This window comes from Camelina sativa, chromosome 18 (genome assembly GCF_000633955.1).
Source record: "Camelina sativa cultivar DH55 chromosome 18, Cs, whole genome shotgun sequence".
Taxonomy (NCBI): domain Eukaryota; kingdom Viridiplantae; phylum Streptophyta; class Magnoliopsida; order Brassicales; family Brassicaceae; genus Camelina; species Camelina sativa.
Window position 1 is genome coordinate 18,306,210 of NC_025702.1, and position 21,285 is coordinate 18,327,494.

General features: G+C 32.5%; 3 protein-coding genes across 3 annotated transcripts; all 3 read left to right on the top strand.

Annotated features, from left to right (window-relative positions):
- Nucleotides 7,103–9,182, top strand: LOC104762402 (tubulin beta-2 chain-like). The gene is made up of 3 exons (XM_010485679.2): nucleotides 7,103–7,608; nucleotides 7,710–7,979; nucleotides 8,257–9,182. Exons 1-3 carry the CDS (start codon nucleotides 7,215–7,217, stop codon nucleotides 8,946–8,948), a joined length of 1,356 nt encoding a protein of 451 aa, XP_010483981.1. The 5' UTR covers nucleotides 7,103–7,214; the 3' UTR covers nucleotides 8,949–9,182.
- On the top strand, nucleotides 11,010–14,489 carry LOC104762403 (LRR receptor-like serine/threonine-protein kinase FEI 1). Its single transcript, XM_010485681.2, has 13 exons — nucleotides 11,010–11,291; nucleotides 11,412–11,547; nucleotides 11,661–11,732; nucleotides 11,830–11,901; nucleotides 12,021–12,092; nucleotides 12,189–12,260; nucleotides 12,357–12,428; nucleotides 12,531–12,637; nucleotides 12,729–12,905; nucleotides 12,991–13,323; nucleotides 13,426–13,680; nucleotides 13,768–13,901; nucleotides 13,989–14,489. The coding sequence occupies exons 1-13, from the start codon at nucleotides 11,204–11,206 to the stop codon at nucleotides 14,214–14,216; spliced, it is 1,818 nt and encodes a 605-aa protein (XP_010483983.1). The 5' UTR covers nucleotides 11,010–11,203; the 3' UTR covers nucleotides 14,217–14,489.
- LOC104762404 lies at nucleotides 15,463–19,534 on the top strand. Its single transcript, XM_019239904.1, has 4 exons — nucleotides 15,463–15,969; nucleotides 17,882–18,015; nucleotides 18,522–19,228; nucleotides 19,313–19,534. Exons 1-3 carry the CDS (start codon nucleotides 15,669–15,671, stop codon nucleotides 18,762–18,764), a joined length of 678 nt encoding a protein of 225 aa, XP_019095449.1. The 5' UTR covers nucleotides 15,463–15,668; the 3' UTR covers nucleotides 18,765–19,228; nucleotides 19,313–19,534.

The window sequence follows — 21,285 nt, forward strand, 5'->3', positions numbered from 1 at the left end:
AACTTTTTGTTTCGATAATTTCATATTGTGTATAAAACAATTTGTCAATAACTTGCTAGAACAATTTTATAACACTGTTGTATATAGATATATACATACTAGCCAAACGATAAATTTTGTTGTATAACAAGGTGGAAATTTAACTTTAAAAATTATGTATAGGCAAACAATAAATTAATTTTTTCATATATAGTTATTTATATATGCGTGCCGTGTATTTATGATAACAAGTTGGGAACTTTTTCTAAATACCGAAAACAATTGACTTGGGAAAGAAATGGTGAGCGGTTAAATACTAATTTCGGTGACAATAAATGATAAGGTTTACTGTATTATTTATGGCAAAAAGTAATCGAACCTTCCGACATGTGCTTCTCTGCTACCTTTAACAAAAAAAAAAAAATGTGCTTCTCTGCAACTTTATTATATAAAGTTGTTATTTCAACAGTATGGTTCATAAATACTCCAATCAGGCATTCACTCTTTGGTTTTTTTTTTTCTTTTCTTTCTATAAACTATAAACTTTGCTGTTCGTTTTTGAGGCCTTTCTATTTGTAGTTATATTGAATTACTTATATGTCAAGTAGAAATAAGAACAAAACACATAAATGGTATTGCAACCGAAAGTGAATATCAAGTATTCAAGTACATATATCAAGCCACTAATTTTTTTTAATTATAAATATAAATTTAGCCAAAAACGATAATAGGTCCAATGAAATTTCGAATAAACGCATAAAGTAAAGTGATATTTCTCATATGCAATATAGAAGAGATAATGAGGCATTTATAGTAAACAACTAAACACAAAAGACTGGCTCTCAAGAAAAGAGATGGGGCGAATTAGGTAAGCACAACATCATGCTTACACATTACCATCATGCTACACATTACCATCATGCCTCGTATTCGTGGATAAGTAATATTGTATCAATACGGCCACGGTACACTGTGGAGATTGTTTAATCGGAGGAGTAATGTTTTTCCCAAAATGATTGAATGTATTGGTATTAAATGAACTCAAAATACATCGAATGGGTCAACGTAAATTGCACAAACCTAGGACTTGATTTACACGACCACTAGACCCAAAATAGTGAATATGTATAAAATTTTGGACTGTATATATATAGTTATATATCTATGAGATAATTCTGTTACAAAAAATTGATATCCTCATAATATGTCATATCACCAATTAAAAGGGTAAATAATTTTAGGTTAGGTCCATTATGATCCGGTCTAATCGGACCAAAGAAAAGAATCCCAAAATTTAAGGTTGTAAGAGATCTCCTAGAAATTTTTTGATAACGAACTTGGAGTCTAGAGATAATGCTGAGAGCTAGGGCCTAGGGAGACTAGATTGGTCCATGTCTTGATTGATACTCTTGTATATGAAAATGCCAAAATGAATTAGAGAGGGGATGGATATTGTATAAAGTGGAGATACAGTCTTAATCTGACTTTTACAGAATTGCTTGAGAGATATATGAAGATAATATTCGAGTTAGCAAAAATAGTTCTAAACACTCGACCATATCAATAATACAAAAATCCGCTACCCTTCGATAGATTCCTTTGTGCGAAATGTTAAATTTTAATATTTATTTTCATCACTGACCATATTTACATCTATTGGCTGAATTATGATCAATTTTATTCGAGAACATGTTATAATGTATGTACTACTATGCATCTAACTATCGACGAATAATATATTTGAAAGTAGGTAACTAAGAGATATCATAAAAATTATCACTGTAGGTAAACATATAAAGACAAAAATAATGTGTTGGATAAAACATTATATTGTTTAAAATTGTATATCACCAATTTCACGAGTTGAAACATTGTAAAACTAGTCATCTTAGTAGTCATTAACTATTAAACGATGAGTTTTTACATTTTACTATTATAAAATGTATCATCATTATATATTAAAGATTATATTGTTATGTCAGTACTGCCTTGGTTTAGTAAAAACAAAAAGAAACCAAACGAACATGTTCTTGATTCTCGAAGTGATGGATGATATATGTTTCCCTTCAGTCTTTTATGGAATCACTTCATCTTTCACTTCTAATGGTTTTTAGTATCTCGAGTTGTTCTTTTTGACAGTCGAAAAGCTCCTTCAATTTTCTTTTCCCTTTCGATTATTAGAATAAAGTAACTGATCACGCTAATATTTTTCATTTTTCATATAAAATGTTCTGATTCTCTTACTCTATGTTGCCCTTCTGGAAAATCAAGGACCACAGGGAATTACATCACTTTTCAATTATCTTATTGGTGTTTTCTTTAAAGATTAAGCCACATGTCGAGTTTTAATAATTATAATGATATTGCATAGTGCCCACTCAATTAAAATCTGGTCCAACTCTATGCTTCGTTGCCTTCGTTGGTCCAACTTGTTTGAAGCAGAACAAATTCTTGGACGACTATATATAATTATTATCCTAACAAATCGATTATGCAAAAGTAAACTTTGTTTAATCACAACGAAAGCAATATAGCCCATAGACAATTTAGACATGCGTATAACTTTCACGGGTAAGCACTTTCAGAGGTCCAAAATAACTTGCAGCACAAATGACATCGAAGGAGCATATAATATTTTTGATTTTGAACTCGTTTTTCTAGGTTTGTTTCTTTATACCTTAGCTTTGAATTTGTTCCAGTCGAAAATGTGGTCGTTGTCTTGTAAATAAAAATGTAGTCTTTTTTAATATATATCACGAAAATGATGTTTTAATAAATCTCGTACTTGTGTGTCAAAAAGAACGTATATATCTTGTACTTGTTAGAAGAAAGTCCGATGTTTTGTCCTTCAATTTTGAATATATGCTACTCATGTGTTTGTAAAGTAATAAAGAAATTGTGTTTGCAATATCAATTTGGTAGAAAAGTACGCGACTAATTTGAATCATAATTTAATGGAGACAACATGTTTTAAGGTAACAAAAAGAAATCGAGAATATACATGAAATATGGGACGTTACAACTTACAAAGTTGGTTCATCTTACTCTTAATCTTACCTTTTGATTTTGTAAACCCTAGGCCATCTAGTATTGTTATTTATGGAAGATCTATAAAGATCAAATTGTGTATATATAATTTTCTCTGACAAAAAAACGAATGAAGAAAAGTCTAGAATACTTCAACTTGTACAAGTAAGAGAATACTTTGACCAAAAAAAAAAAAAAAAGTACAAGTAAGAGAATACTAAATGGCATGTCGTTGTTATTATCAATAACTTTAGATTAACGCAAAGTGTTGGAACAAAGAACCAAAAATAGTAAATAAAGATGCGGTAATAGAAGTGCACACCATTTAGTAAAAAAAACATAGTAATAGAATATGCTTGAAAACGGATAATAGCGAATATAAAGATAGAACACGAAGGGAGTTAAGAGTTAGCTAGTAGTGGTAGAGTAGCATAGCAGCATCAGAAAGGTCCGAGTCGAAATCATTTTAGCAAACAAAGTCATCGTAATGAATTGCATACATTTTCTCATAGGCGTAATTCGTTTCCATTAATTTCAGATTCCAAAGATTTTCTTTAGAATAATATATAATTATATAATAAGATTAAAAGATGAGAAAGGATTACGAATAAGTATGGGAAATTCTGAACCCATTGTTTCTGAGTGGGGAATTTTTCTATAAATAATAATTGACATCAAATCTCAATACGATTTTTCTTGTATTTTTCCTTATAGTATATAAAAATACGGATTTAGAAAACTTTTGGTACGAATAATAAAGCCAATCATCGGATAAAAAACCATTTGGTCGGAATATTTCAAACTTTAAGATAATTCGGCAGATATAATACGTACGTAATATAACAAAACTGTATACTATTACACACGTTTTTGCGTGCGAAACTTGATGTAGTTTTAAAATCATTGTTGGAAGCTATTAATGTTTTTAGTCTCTTGAAAGTACTTTGATGATTTGATTTACTGTTATCTATGCAGCAGAGACAACCAGAGTGTTGATAGAGCCTATAGAATTGGGCAGACAAAGGATGTTGTGGTGTATAGGTTAATGATCTGACCAACTGTTGAAGAAAATATATACAGGAAACAGGTCTGTGACATATTTTTGTTCCTCATTAAATGATATAGCCGAGTGATTTTGATATATATGATCATTTGTATGATATAATACCCTCGGTATATGCTTTTTTAGTTTTTTAGGTACACAAGGGAGGATTGTTTAAAACTGCGACTGAGCATAAAGAACAAATTCGTTACTTCAGCCAGTAGGTGAATTATGCTGTAAATGGCAGTCTAAATGCTTTCAAGATTGCATTAATATCCTTCATTGAAAAAATCCGTTAAGATTGCATTTATGGTTTAATGAGGGATATTAATTTTGATGTTTGTCTGTTTGAATGAAATTCTTTGTACATTGTTACTCTGAGAAATTTAATTTAATTCCAGAAAGGCATCATGTTCTAATCTTCTCCTAAACATGCAAGATGCTTAATCTCATTTAGGATTTACTTAAATTATGGAATTACTTAAATTATTCTTGATAAAGTTGATTTAATTCTCAAACTATAGAAATTACTGAATTATTCTCGACAAAGTTGATTTTGATAAGATTATTGAAAACTAGTATATTTAATATTTTCTTAACAACGACAACCAAATATCTAATTAATAAATCTACGATTTTCTACCGTTTTTTCCGTTAAGGTTATTTTTGGTAACAATTTGTTGAAAAGTAGTATATTTAATAGTATTCAAAAATTGTAAAACATCTAGTTACCACATACAATTTTGTTTTTGTATTTTGGTAAGAATTGGTTGGAAATTATTATATTAAGGTTGATTTTGGTAAGAATTGGTTAAAAATTATTAAATATAATAAATTTCAACAACTATTATCGTTAAATATATATTAAGAAAATCATTTCAAAAAAACAAATTTCAAAAATATTAAATGTACTAATTATTATTCTCGTTAAGATTGATTTTGGTAATAATTGGTTGAAAACTAATACATTAAACATTTTAAAACAATGAGAGCCAAACATCTTATTAATAAAATCTATCACTACAATTTTGTTCTCGTTAAAATTATTTTTTGGTAATTATTTGTTGTGATTTTCAGTCAAAATCAGCTTTGCTGAATTAATAACAATGTAGTAAATTGCTTGTAGTTGTTATATCTTGAACGAAGTACGGAGGTCTAACCATTTCTTTAATATACCATAAAATGGTTGATATACTTACAAACTTCCATTATAGTTACGTTTTTTGAATAATGGTAGGGGTGGGCGTTCGGTTTTTCGGTTTGGTTTCGGTTTGTTTTTTTTGGTTTTATAAAAATAGAACCATAAAGAAACATATGTAATTCGGTTTGGTTACGGTTCGGTTTTTTCGGTTTATGGTTTTTTTCGGTTTCATCAAAAATAAAACCATATAAAAACCATATGTATCACAGTTTGGTTCGGTTTCGGTTCTTAATGGTTATTCCATGCTTTTAAAGCAGTTCCAGACATTTGACCGGCAACCACTTTGTTTTTTTACCGTTGGAGAAGGATCATCAATATCAGTTGCTTTCTTTTTTTCAGCGGAATTACAGTCTTGACTTGAATCTGCCATCTGCGATTATTTTTATAATAGATGATCAGTTGATAAGTTTATTAATAACATACAAAAAATAAACCTTTGGTAGTTTGAGTTGCAGACTTGCACGGGAGGAGACGCATGTAAGAGGAACAAATACAATGACAACAAATAATTATGAATATATATAGGTTAGGGAATAGAGACTTAGAGTTAGAATTTTGTAATTCCATAGATTAATAGGAGATCAATAACTATAAACACAATAAAGAAAAAAATTATTGATATTGTTATACAATATAAAATTATAAGCTTGATAAACTAATTATTCTAAATTTTTTATAAAAAACCACAAAAATCATTCGGTTTTACAGTTTTTAACCAAACCAAATCTAAACCAAATGGTTAATTAAAATAAAAACCAAACAGATTTTTAGATTTAACTATAACCAAACCAAACCAAACCATTTATTACGGTTTGATTCGGTTCGATTTTTCGGATTTTGGTTTTTTTGCCCACCCATGGTATGTTTGATAACTATATTACTCAAAATATTTTACTTAAAAAGGATAAAACAGTTTTCTCGGAAAGCCATTATTTAGATTATTCATTTTTGTTAAAACGTTTTTTAATAAGCCTAGCTTAGTTAAGTCACATGATAAATGTTGATTCGGCTACAATTATCATCAGTTCCAAGTTCCAACCAATTAAATTTTGGGTCAGATAATTGATAATAGGCTTTTAGGTAGTACCAGTTGGGCCCAACTTTCAAGTCAAATTTGAAACCCAAACACTTTAGATTAAACAAAAGAGCTTCATCTGATTGTCAGTATTTAACTAATTATTGAAAGGAAAATACGATATATATGGTTAAGCAATTTTGACATTTTTATATAGTTATAAAATGTTCACTCATAAACACATCAACACATATCTTTTGTATTGTCTTACTTCATTTTTATCAACTATTGATGCTATATATATATATATATATATATATATATATATAAAGCCATTGTCATTGTAATCTTACGAAGGAAAATAGGATTTCTTACTTACTTATTTAAATTACCACCATCATCGATTCAACAAACATAAATAGTTTTGGATAAAGTGAAATTCGTCTTTTTAGCAAACAACACGTTCTCTTCCCTTTGTAAACAAGCAAATCAACATGTGCTCTTCCATTAAATATATGTATCTGTATGGGCCCAAAAAGCCTGCCAAAAACATGTGCCCAAAATTTATAAACACTATTATAGAATTACAAAAAAAAAAGTATTTTATTTTTTAATATCCTGTCAAAAAATCACAAAATTCGTATTTTCGAATTTGAAATAATAATGTTGAAAATTTTGGTAAGTTACAGAAGAGAAAGAAACGGACCATTTTCAAATTTTGAAATTTCGGAAAAAAACAAAATCGGCGCCTCTTAGAGATAGAGATAATTAATAATGGGGGAAAAAAAAAGAGAATTAAAAAAAAAAAAACGCAGAGAGCAATAATAAAAAGACCTTCACACTCACTCACACTACTTGCATTTCTTCAAAAGAACCCTAAAAAGCTCTCTCTCTCTCTCTCTCTTCTCTCCAAATCTCTCTTGTCCGTTTCCACTCTCATTCAACCGAAGATGCGTGAGATTCTTCACATCCAGGGTGGTCAGTGCGGTAACCAGATCGGTGCCAAGTTCTGGGAAGTCGTTTGCGCCGAGCACGGCATAGATCCAACCGGTAGGTACACTGGTGACTCAGATCTACAGCTTGAGCGCATCAACGTTTACTACAACGAGGCTAGCTGTGGTCGATTCGTTCCTCGTGCTGTGCTCATGGATTTGGAGCCTGGGACTATGGATAGTCTCAGATCTGGACCTTACGGTCAGACCTTTCGCCCTGATAACTTCGTTTTTGGCCAATCTGGTGCTGGTAACAACTGGGCTAAGGGTCATTACACTGAGGGAGCTGAGCTTATCGATTCGGTGCTCGATGTTGTTCGCAAGGAGGCCGAGAACTGCGACTGCCTCCAAGGTAATCCTTCTTCTTCTTCTTCTTCTTTTTCTAGATCTGTTCGATTTTAGGGTTTACTATGGCTGTACGAGTGTTCTGAACTGTGGTATTTGCTTTTGTAGGGTTCCAGGTGTGTCATTCGTTGGGAGGAGGAACTGGATCTGGGATGGGAACGCTTTTGATTTCCAAGATCCGTGAAGAGTACCCAGATCGGATGATGCTCACGTTCTCGGTGTTCCCTTCGCCTAAGGTCTCTGATACTGTTGTTGAGCCTTACAACGCTACTTTGTCTGTTCATCAGCTTGTTGAGAATGCAGATGAGTGCATGGTTCTTGATAATGAGGCCTTGTACGATATCTGCTTCAGGACTCTCAAACTCACTACTCCTAGCTGTAAGATTCACTATCCTATTTTGCTTTAGTCTTTCACAAATGCTAAGATTAGTTGTTCTTTGTTTATATATGCGTTTGTCTAGATAGTGATTCTGTCATTGTAATTTCTGATCTGCAAGTCTCTATCGTTTTGGTACTGTTTCCAGTGGCATTTGCTATTTGTTTTGTTACTGTTTCCAGTGGCATTTGCTATTGTGCTCTTCGCAAATGCTAAGATTAGTTGTTCCTTGTTTATATATGCGTTGTCTAGATGGTGATTTTGTTATTATATATGCAGTTGGTGATTTGAATCACTTGATCTCTGCGACCATGTCTGGTGTCACTTGCTGTCTGAGGTTCCCTGGTCAGCTGAACTCTGACCTCCGTAAGCTTGCTGTGAATCTCATCCCATTCCCTCGTCTTCACTTCTTCATGGTGGGATTTCCTCCTCTCACATCAAGAGGTTCTCAGCAGTACTGTTCCCTCACAGTTCCTGAACTCACCCAGCAAATGTGGGACTCCAAGAACATGATGTGTGCTGCAGACCCTAGACATGGACGCTACCTCACTGCCTCTGCTATGTTCCGTGGCAAGATGAGCACTAAGGAAGTTGATGAGCAGATGCTGAACGTGCAGAACAAAAACTCGTCCTACTTTGTCGAGTGGATCCCCAACAATGTTAAGTCAACCGTCTGTGACATCCCACCTACTGGTCTGAAGATGGCTTCCACTTTCATTGGTAACTCAACATCGATCCAAGAGATGTTCAGGCGTGTGAGTGAGCAGTTCACAGCTATGTTCAGGAGGAAGGCTTTCTTGCATTGGTACACTGGTGAGGGAATGGATGAGATGGAATTCACAGAAGCAGAGAGCAACATGAACGATTTGGTTTCAGAGTACCAGCAATACCAAGATGCAACTGCCGATGAAGAAGGTGAGTACGAGGACGAGGAAGAAGGTGAATACCAACAACAGGAGGAAGAGTACTGAGAGTAATTTAGTTTAAACCCGCCTTAAAAAAACAATTTAGTCGTTTGCTATTTTAACCTCAACTACCAGTTGCAGGTTTTTTTTTTCTGCTTGTATTTGACATGTCTGGATCTTTTTATGTACTTTGTTCCTAAATTTGGTTCGTTATTTCGTTAAGCTTTTTTTGTATGAGTCCTAATATTCCTCTCTATGCACTTAGGATTGCCTTTGAAGTATTCAGTACTATTTTAAAGATCTGCATTGTCTCCACGCTTTGGTCTTTGTATCTGCACTTGCATGTTACTGCTATCTCTCTTGGTAATCTCTTAAGGAATTCGGGTTTGATCTGCTGGCTCAGCTCCATGTCTGACACCAAATCAAATTATTAATATTGAACGTTACACCGTTTCCATTTCTGTTATACCAACAGCGCCATTAATGTGACACCTCTTTGTTATAACAAAACAGTAACAACAGCGCCTATAACTTTCTTCATTTGAATGTTAACACCGTTTTCATTTCTGTTATTGTTGTTAGTCGGAAGTCGGAATCAACTATGAAATATGAACGAATTGGAATGTTATAAGTTGTATAACCACTTAAACTGCCAAAAGGCCCAATACCATTCCAACTCCTATTTTGGTTCAATCAGTTTGCAAAGTTAATGATACCCCAATTAGTCAGTTTAGGGTGACCGGTTGATATATCTATGTGTCCTATGATTAAAAAATCTAAAATCTTATTAAAACTACCAAGGAAATTACATTAATGAAATAAACAAATACTATACTATACTATAACTTAGGCTGGAAGCCTGACTAAGCCTTTGGGCTTTGGATTACTTCATTTCTTTTATATGAGCTCGGCCCATTTTGGTTGCAGTCAACTGCTGCGCCTCAACGCATTTTTTCGGGGAGAACCAGCTAGCTCTGGGTTCGAGTAGCATTTCACCCTTAACCACAACTTATCCGCTGATTTTTCAACATTTTTGATTCGTCTATGATTCATCAATAATCCCAAAGTCGACGAGAAAAAAAAAAAAAAAACTAAAAAACGACACAGTTTCAGATAGCTTTCACTCGCGTCTCAAGTACAATCTCTAAAATCACTCGCTTTCACTTGCATCAAAATCTCTAAATATGATTTTGATGCAAATAAATAATGATGGTACGAAAATTATTATTCCCTCTGTCTCATAAAGATTGATGTTTTTGAGATATTTTTTTGTCCCACAAAGATTGATGTTTTGTAAACTTCAAGAAGTAATCATTGAAAATATTTAAAATTTTGAATTGTTATTGGTTTAAAATTAAATAACACTCCCTCCGTTTCAAAATATATGATGTTGTAGATTAAGAAATCTTTACTTTTAACAAGTTCAACCAATCAAAAACAATACCGTATAATATAAAATACTAAACTAATCTAAAAGTTGCATAGAAACTTGAAAATATCATATATTATGAAACAAAAAAACTTCTCTAAAACATCTTATATTTTGAAACGCAAAGAGCATCTCTTTAATCAAAAGAAAAAATATATTTAAATTCAGTAATTATTATTTTCTTAAAATGTGTAAAAGCTTCCAAACATCAGACAGACGAGTATTAGTTACACAGTGGAAAATAATTCAGACGACATTAGTGTTTAATACTCTTCGTCAGATTACACATTTTTTTTTCCATTGCAGCAGATCTCTCTCTCATCAGACTCAGACAAAGTAAATTACATACAAGTCGACGAAAAAAAAAACTAAAAAACGACACAGTTTCAGATAGCTTTCACTCGCGTCTCAAGTACAATCTCTAAAATCACTCGCTTTACATGAAGAACACGTGTCCTTTTCGATCACGATAGCGAGTAGTTTTTGCAAAATTATACTTGCGAGTGTGATGATAAAAGAGAGAAATTTTGAATAAATGTTTCATCACAACGGGTCTTTGACTCTCTCTCCTCTGCACAGCTCTCCAGGTGAGAGAGAGTCCTACAGATTTTCAAAAAATCTCTCAAAAGAAGAGGGAAAAATAAAAAATAAATAAATAAAAGAAGAATTCTTTTTAGGAAAAACAAAAAGTAATATTTTTCATCATGAGTCTTCTTCCTCTTCCTCCTTCTCACTCATTCCCAATCACTAGCCTCTCTCGAAGTAGGGATTGGGGGAATTAATAAAAAAAAAAAAAAATCTCATCTTTTCTTTGATTTTGTTCTCTACTGTTTCGTATCGAAGCCTAAAAACAAGTTTCTCTTTTTTGGAATCTGTGGGATTTTAAGGGAAGATGGGTATCTCGAATTGGGTTTTCTTATTAGTGATTTCTTCTACAGCTACCCTTTTGGTTTCTTGCTCTCTTGCCCTCACTCTTGATGGTTAGTCAAATACACTTTTATTACTACTCTCAAGTCCTTTGCTTTTTTTTTTGGTTGGTTGGTGAGAAATCTGAGATTTGATCATCAAGAAGTTCTTTCTAACTATTTTGATCTTTGTAGGGTTTGCTCTTTTGGAATTGAAGAGTGGATTTAATGATACGAGGAACTCTTTAGAGAACTGGAAAGATTCAGATGAGACACCTTGTTCTTGGACTGGCGTCTCCTGTAATTCTCAAGACCAAAGAGTTGTTTCTATGTAAGAGAGAATCTCTTCTTCTTTCTTCTTTTTTACCACATTCTCTCTCCACTTTCAACTTCTTTCTTTTACCTGAATCGTGGTTTTGATTTTGTAACTCCTGGATTGTGCAGAAACTTACCTTACATGCAACTAGGTGGGATTATATCTCCTAGCATTGGGAAGCTTAGTAGATTGCAGAGACTGTGAGTTATTTATTATTGTAGAGTTGTTCTCTATGCTAAAATTTAGTATCTTTTTTAAGTAGTTTGTTTTAATTCGAATTCGGTTGGAGTTATGTAGGGCACTTCATCAGAACAGCTTACATGGAACAATTCCTAATGAAATCACCAATTGCACTGAGCTCAGAGCTATGTAAGTCAGTAAAAAATTTGATTAGTGGTGTTGGAGTTTTCTCTTACTATTGGGAATATATCAAACCTTTAGTTAGTGTTGAGCCATGACCATTGTTATCTGTTTAAACATGTTTTCAGGTATTTGAGAGCAAATTTTTTTCAAGGAGGGATCCCACCGGATATTGGCAACCTTACATTTCTTACTATATTGTAAGATTCAAATTTTGTGGTTGTATTTTGCTTTCTTTAATTTTCTTCAAATCTGATCATTTTAAAGAATTTGTGATGCTTTGGGATATTTTTCAGGGATCTATCAAGCAATACACTGAAAGGTTCTATTCCTTCTTCAATTAGTCGATTGAATCGACTACGCTCCTTGTAAGTTACAATCAGAATCTTGTGTGTTAGATATGTTAACTATGCAAGATTTTGTATGTTTACTTTTCTTCTTCTTGAACTCTCTGTTTGATTCAGGAACTTGTCAACCAACTTTTTCTCTGGCGAGATCCCAGATATAGGAGTTCTCAGCAGATTTGGTGTTGAAACGTGAGCTTTCTCGTCTGTAAAACTCTTGGTTTCAAAAATCTTATGTGCTAATGTTAGACTAGAATGTTATTTCTGACTGTGGTTTTGTGTGTTTATGGTTAGATTTACCGGTAATTTGGATCTTTGTGGCCGGCAAATTCACAAGCCATGTAGATCATCAATGGGTTTCCCTGTTGTTCTTCCTCATGCAGAAACTGATGATGAATCAGGCAAGTTCCTATTAAATAACTAATTCATCGGTTCTTGAGACCTCCTTTAGCTATTTTCTGATTCTTGATATATCTTTTGAAATCCTCACAGAGACTCCAAAGCGGTCTTCACGCTTGATTAAAGGAATTTTGATAGGAGCAATGTCTACAATGGCTCTTGCATTCATTGTGATCTTTGTGTTCCTATGGATTTGGATGCTCTCAAAGAAAGAAATAACAGTAAAGAAGTACACCGAAGTCAAGAAACAAAAGGAACCATCCGAAACGAGTAAGATCCACATAAAAGAGACAAAACTAGTTTACTGATTTCTTTTCTTGCTGCTAATCCATTTGCTAAATTGTCTTTTAAAAAGGTAAGAAGCTAATTACTTTCCATGGAGATCTTCCATACTCCTCGACTGAGCTGATCGAGAAGCTAGAGTCTCTTGATGAGGAAGACATTGTGGGTTCAGGAGGATTTGGCACGGTTTATCGAATGGTAATGAACGATCTTGGAACCTTTGCGGTTAAGAAAATAGATAGGAGTCGACAAGGATCAGACCGAGTTTTTGAGCGAGAGGTTGAGATTTTGGGAAGTGTCAAACACATCAATCTAGTGAACCTACGTGGATACTGCCGCTTACCATCTTCAAGACTTCTCATCTATGATTATCTTACCGTGGGGAGCTTAGACGATCTTCTCCATGGTAATAAATGCACTTCTACATATCTTCTTATCTTTCATTGTTGGTCTTGCAATGTGTATTGATCTTGTTCTGTTTTTTTTTTTTGGTTTCTTATCTCTGAAGAACGAGCTCAAGAAGATGGTTTGTTGAATTGGAACGCTCGGTTGAAAATAGCACTAGGTTCTGCGAGGGGTCTAGCGTATCTACACCATGATTGTAGTCCTAAAATAGTTCACCGTGATATCAAATCAAGCAATATTCTACTCAATGATAAACTAGAACCTCGAGTCTCGGACTTTGGTCTTGCAAAGCTTCTTGTTGATGAAGACGCACATGTTACCACCGTGGTAGCTGGCACCTTTGGCTATCTTGCTCCAGGTTCTGTTCTTTGCCAACTTCCTTTTTGAATCTTAGACTTCAATAGTTTCTAACTTTTTTTGTTGTATGATGAAATCTTGGAAACAGAGTATCTACAAAATGGGAGAGCGACAGAGAAGTCTGATGTCTACAGCTTTGGAGTTCTTCTCCTTGAGCTTGTTACTGGAAAAAGACCAACAGATCCAATATTCGTTAAACGAGGCTTGAATGTTGTTGGATGGGTAAGAAAACACCTCTCTGACAAGAACCGTTCTGTTTTTAACATTCATAAGATTTGTTTTCTAAGAAAATGTGACTTGTTATATCAGATGAACACTGTGTTGAAAGAGAATCGATTGGAGGATGTGATGGACAAGAGATGCACCGATGTAGACGAAGACTCTGTTGAGGCATTGCTCGAGATAGCGGCGAGGTGTACAGACGCTAACCCTGAGGACAGGCCAGCTATGAACCAGGTGGCTCAGTTGCTTGACCAAGAAGTCATGTCACCTTCTGCGATCGATTACTACGATGATTCTCAGTCTGATTACTGTTAGGGGGACGCTTGCTTATGCATGGCTAAAAGTAACCGGTAAATCTCAATCCCACGACGGTTTCGTTGTTGTTGTTGTTGCTGTTATGAATGTTGTAGTTTGGGATGGAGGGGTTTTGTATGTAAATTAGATATGAAGGTGGAGTGTAAGATTATTGAGGTTCATTGTTCTTGTGCACTTTTTTTAATGTTTTTGTAAACGTAAACGATCCATTCTCTTGTATTTTCAATATTCAAAGCAGAGGACACTTGAGAGCTCTGTTATTTATTTATTGTTTTTGTTCTGTTTTACCTGTCTCTCTCTCTATATAGTGTAGATTGTTGACAAAAAAAATATATATAATTAAAATTATCAATNTTTTTTTTTTTTTTTTTTTTTTTTTTTTTTTTTGTTATTCTTGCAAATTCGGAAATATTAGAACAAAACACTGTCTTTGGATCTAGTTAATGGTCGACTAAAAATAGTTTAAACTTTTTCTTAAGAAAATGGTACTTTTCAGCAAATCTTATAACTTTGAAATGATATCCAGAAATGCTGAGATTTTACAAAGAAGCTGTGTTTAGAGACTTGAGAGAGTTGATAATTTCTTGATTTTTTTTCCCCTCGAATTTTTTAAAATATCTTCTGAATAAGCAGATGACCTTTCGTTAAATGGAAGAGACTTCGTACATCTCCAAGCCCCATCCACCTCTTAAAAGGCCAATGTTTTTTTTTTGCCCTATATGCTTTTGCTATCTACGCGTACAAATATTGATATAAAAGTTATTCTTCAAATATTTATGTTAATACACTCATAAATTTGTACATGAATATGTTATATCAGTTGATTAAATATAATACAAGAGACCAATGAGATATCGTCAATTAGAACCTTTTGAAAATTACTCGTAACTCTTGGAAAATTTGATTTTCATACATAAGTAGTTTATAACTAAGCAATCAGATATTGGTTTTCAGTTTGGCCATTATAAACTGACATAGGGAATCAATAACTACAGATTTTGGAGATTAATTAGTTTTTTTGGTCTATTTTTCCGCTTACATAAAAAAACTGTATATATAACCTAATTGTTCAAAAAAATAAAGAAGGAAAAATATGAACTATAACCTAATTCCGAATCAATTAATTGCAAAACTAATACTATATATTAGTTATTAAAAATATGCTATTGTCTTATAACCTAATTCCGATTTATTTAATTCCGATTTCTGTTGGTAAATGATTTACCAAAAAAAAAAAAAGGTATATGCTAATCTACGCTATAAGCACATATTTGCGTGAGTGTATATAAATACATGCAAACATGTATCACTTGTCTCTCTCCTATTGGTTAAGATAACAGAGAGAAACGGTATTTTTAGACTTTGCTAAAGAGATATTTAGAGAGATCAAAGAATAATCCCACTTTTTGAGTGGTCTTATCTTTATTCTCCACCTCAAAGAACCATTTTGTCATGGCTTCTGTTGCCGTGAAGCCACTACCTCTTCTTGGCCGGAGACTCACTTCTACGGCGGCTTCAAAATCAACGCCAATGTTGGCCAACGTTTCTAGCCGGCATTTTCTCGGGATCTCTACGTATAACGACTTCTTGAGGCAAAGAAGAGCTCCGGCAACTTTTAATCACCGCCGACAAATAAGCACGGTGGTGGCTTCGGCAGGAAACTTGACAACGTCGTCGTGGGACTCGTGGAAGCCAGATAAGACGGCGGCGGCTACGGCTCTATTGCTGAGTGATGTCATTTGGCCTGCAGCTGGTTAGTCATTGAAAACAAATTATATACTAATTACTAGTATTTAACATCATACTTTTTAATAGTATTTTTTTTTTCCTTGTCAAATTTGAGATCATAAGTCTTTTACTAATGTTTTCTCAATCTTCAAAAATTGATGTACTTTGGTTCTTAAATCAGAAGAACTACAAGAAGTGTGATTAGGGTATAAAAGTAGCAAACGAAAACAAATAAAAGGAAGAGAGGAAAGGTGGACACACAAACAATATAAAATTAGAAAATTAATTTCTGACTCAGAGAGATTGAGAATGTGTCTCTTCCTAAGGCCAAATGGTCATTTTATGTGAACCTAAGTTCGAGTTTGATTAATTTATCGTTTTGTTATAGTGTATAAACAATATAGGTATTTGACTATAGAACGTGTGGTGGTGAAAAAAAAGAAAAAAAAAAAAGAGAGAGAGAAAAGTTGTGGTTTTTAGGAATGATGTTAAGCAAATTAGTGTTAGAAGTTTAAATAAATTGAAAAAAACATTATTAACTGGAAAAAATATGGCAAATAGTTTTATGAATATCGACTAATCGTTTTTGGATCGTGGCATGTAATATTTGATTATGTTTGTAAAGTAACTTAATGCTGGGAAATATACATGTAGTCAAAGAAATTAATTTGTTTTTGAGAATCTTAGTTTGCGTATAGTCAAACCCTATGCTGACGCCTGACAGAGAGCTTATATTAATCAAGGTTTATAGCTGACTTTTCTACTAAATATGAAATTATATTCATGTGTGGCAGCTATAATTACCATCTCTCTATGGTCTGAAGTCTGAACTTAATCTGAATTTCAACGGAAATTAACTCAAAATTCCTCATTTAACTATTTTTATAACGTCATGACTGAAGATTCGAATAAAACAAATTGATAATCGATTAAACCAATGTAGTACGTAGGTTAGAAATAAGCGTATATACAGTAAAACCTTTATAAATTAATACTCTATAAATTAATATATTATAAATTAATAAATTTTGCTAGTCCAAAGTCGGGACACTATAAAAAATAACAAAATTTGATAAGATAATAAGATAATAATTTTTTTGAAATCCCTATATAAAATATGGTCCTAATAATATCATAAATTAATAATCATATAAATTTACATATATATATATATACACTGATATAGTAAAGTATGTTTCTCTTAACCTCGTATCTATAAAACAATTGTTATGTTGTATATTCAAACTATATATAATGATATAAAATATTCTATAACATTTCATAAAACGGCTAAAACTTTTTAAAGTTATCAATTTCTAAATATGCATCATTTACATTTTGATAGACTATTAAAATATGATAATTGATATTCTTATATGTGTATAAGTGAATTTGTCTATAATATTTGTAATTCATTGTCAATAATATTTTTTAATTATTTTAAATTCAATTCTAATACCATAAAATTTATAACATCCAAAGTTCTAATCTTATTTTGCAAAAATAGTCTCAATTCTTAATTTTTTAAAAAATAAAATTTTAAAAATATATCTATAAATTAATAATTATTAATTTACACTATAAAATAATTATTATTAATTTATAGATAATTTAATATCACTATAAATTAATAAAATATATTGGTCCCAACATTATTAATTTATAGAGGTTTTACTGTATTCCTATATACTAAAAAAAACTTAGACAATTAGCTAATGGAAATTGCAAAACATATGTTGTTTTGTTATAGATTTTTCATTTTTGTGACTAACGCATGTTATCATGTACTAATATTTATGGATTCATTTCTGTTAAAAATATATAGATATATATATATATATATATGTTAGACCCTTAGAAAAAACGAGAGTTGTGATAATACAATTTGTTTTGGTTTCTTAATTATAAAATTTATAATAAATATTGTTTGTGAGTAGGAGCGTTTGCGGCAATGGCGATATTGGGAAGAATTGATCAAATGCTATCTCCAAAAGGGATTTCAATGTCGGTTGCACCACTTGGTGCTGTCTCCGCCATTCTTTTCACCACTCCTTCTGCTCCTACTGCTCGGGTATATCTCTAGTTTCAACCACTGGTTATGTATAATAGCGATCTATTATATTATTATTTTCGGTTGAACGCAACAAAAGACAACGCAATTACCAAAAGTGAGTTGTTAGGATTTGAATGGTGTAACAACAAACATAGAGGAATTAAATAGTTAATATTAGAAAGTAGTACTAGTTAGACGAAATATTTTCCCACTAACTTCTATATCCATCCATAAACTAGTTGAAGATTTTCTTCTAATTTTGTTCTTGTGAGCTTTCACTTTTTCTATGGAATAAAGAGGTCCACTATTTTCTTGTTGCTTTATCATGTCCTTGGATAGATTAGTCACAGCCTATTTAAGCCATCAAATCATGTTAAAGTAGGAAGTATTAGATGCTATATAATTTGACCCAAAAAACAAAAAAAATATGCTATTTAATATTGGTAATTTTGTCATTATATCAGTTATTTAACAAATTAATTGAGGAGTACTGTGTGTGTGTTTTGTGTTTCTTATATTTTCAGAAATACAATCTGTTTATAGCTCAAATAGGTTGTGCTGCGATTGGTGTGGTAGCCTTCTCCCTCTTCGGGCCAGGTTGGCTCGCCCGTAGCGTTGCCCTCGCCGCTTCCATCGCATTCATGGTCGTTGCTCGTGCCANTTTTTTTTTTTTTTTTTTTTTTCATTTTTCTTTTACATATATCCGAAAGAAAATAAAAATCTCGATTAATATAACGAAGAAGTATATATATAATCAAATCAAATAGAACCAAAATATACAAACACCAATTAGTTAATTATAGAAGTATTTAATGATGTGATTGAATGGAATTATAATTCAATTTTTTTCACTGTAATATTATTAAAAAGAAAATTATGCAAATATTTAAATAGCATCTGAGTTTTATTACCCATGTTGCTAAAGATCTGAATCAAAAAGCCCATAAAGAAAATAACTACACTACCGCTGACAAAGAACAACCTGAAACTCTTAGTCGGTGTCCCCTTCATTTTACTCTTTAACATTTTTCTGTCCTTTTTATTTTAATTTTCTTCATCCATTTGTTTCTCATCAATTGATTTAAGTCTTGTGAGAGTTAATTTGGTTTATCATGTTTAATTAGCGGCGAGTTTACCACTATTGTTCATTGATGGAGCAAAGTTCCATCACTTGAATTTCTGGTACGCATTGTTCCCAGGTGCAGCTGCTTGTGTCATCCTCTGCCTTCTCGTAAGTCTTGGTGAATAGTTTACGTTTAAGGTTTTAACGTGATTTAAGTGTACTGATATAATTCAATATTTGCTCTCTTTGCAGCAATCGGTCGTATGTTACTTGAAGGAAAACATAAAATTTTGATGATACATCAAGCGACACACGTACGATGGAATGATGATATATAATACAGACATATTGATGCAAATCTTGTAAAAATATTTGATTCATGTATAAACTTGAACGTATGTAAATGACTATATAAATACGTTCATTCAATATATGTAGTTCTCTTTTTATAGAACGTTGTCTTCTCCGTGTGCTCATTATCAGTTTTTTTTCTTCTTCTTATACTAGGATTGTGCGAGTTAATTGACACTATTTTGCACCATAACAACCGAACATGTATAATATATATATTGAAACGTATTTAAGAGTTAAGTTGATAAAAATGGACTGTTTAGCACGTGTTTGGACGGTTGTCGTGGTGAGGTTGAGTTTCCAAATAAGGATATACAGAACCTAATTTGTTGGGGTAAATATATACTACTATACTTATTCACATTTAATTATTTTCATTTTCTGTGTGTTCCACTAAGTAATTTATCCACATTCACCGTATGAGTAAAAATAATTTCTGCTATATATATCTGCATTTTATATGTGTAATCATCAATAATGTGAAATTTAAAATATTTTGTCTTCCATTTTACTGCCAAAATGTTATACTGCTTTGTTAAGAATATGTATTATTATTTATCTGTATACTAATAAAATCCAATTAAAAAATCTCAAAACTTTCTCAACCAAAACCGGGAATATTCCGGTTTAGAGCGTTGTAGACTTGTAGTAACGTCTAGATGATAGGATTCAATAATGGGGTTAAAAGAAGGTGGGGGCCTATCGTAAATTGCGGGAAGAACTAGGCAACCACCCAAATTGGATGATTGTAGAACATGGTCACTATTATATTATCGTACCGACGGATAAAATTTGCACCTGACAAAATTTTATCATCCACAGAAAGCGTTTTGTACAGAATGTAGTGTGGTTGTTGCAGTGGTGCTGGTGGCCCAAAGATGATTTACCCAATCTCATGGGGGAATCATTTACCCAAAGCATAAAACCTTGTCTTATATATGAATTGCACATATCATGATTGATCATGCATGAATAAACTGGGTTTGGTGTAGTTTGACTCCGACCAGTTAAACCGGCTGCTGATTGAAGCTATTCTTTCCGAAACGTTGGTTTATCTAACACATTCCTCATATACAAAGTTACGAATGATGCGGTGCATAAATATTAAATTAGGTTAAAACTTGCGCGTGACAATGAAAACAAGAATATCGTTATCATAAGAGTTAAATGTTGTAGACAACTTGCATATGAAATATTCATATCAATTGTTCTTTCAGTATTTATGATAGTAGATCCAATTCTCTCTAATTTGCGTATGAACCAATAAGATTTGAGAGATGAATCGAGTCCTTCTCACCGCCTCTTCTACAATACGATCGTTCACTATCAAACCGATAAAGCATTAAACCGGTTTTAAATTTAGTTTTCTCCAAATTACTTCAAAACGATCGACGATATTATTATTCTCCCAAGATATTTTTGTTTATCACTTGTGATAGATCAGCAAAGGGCATACAAGGTGGGGACATATAAAACTGTTTAAGCAATCCAATTTATATCTAAACCAGAATAACCGTCTTAACATGTGTGGACCGTACGTACTTTGTCTCAAACTAACGACGATAAAATTTGTCTTACCAACGGCATATTTCCCATAGTGCCACTAAATAAACGCACGTCCGTTAGACTCTTGATTATACAATAGTGGTTTATTTACGTGGACAACATTATAGCTTTTATTAGAATTATGAATTTTCTAATTCAAAATCACTTGGTAATGGAACAATTTGGTCGATATCGATCCTTATTTATACTATATACTAGAATATTCTGTAACATAGTCGATTGATTACGATTAACGAGCGAAGAAGTAATTAGTTGCGTCTTTTATTCAGTTTACGTAAATTTCATAAACCAAAAATAGCAAAGAACAA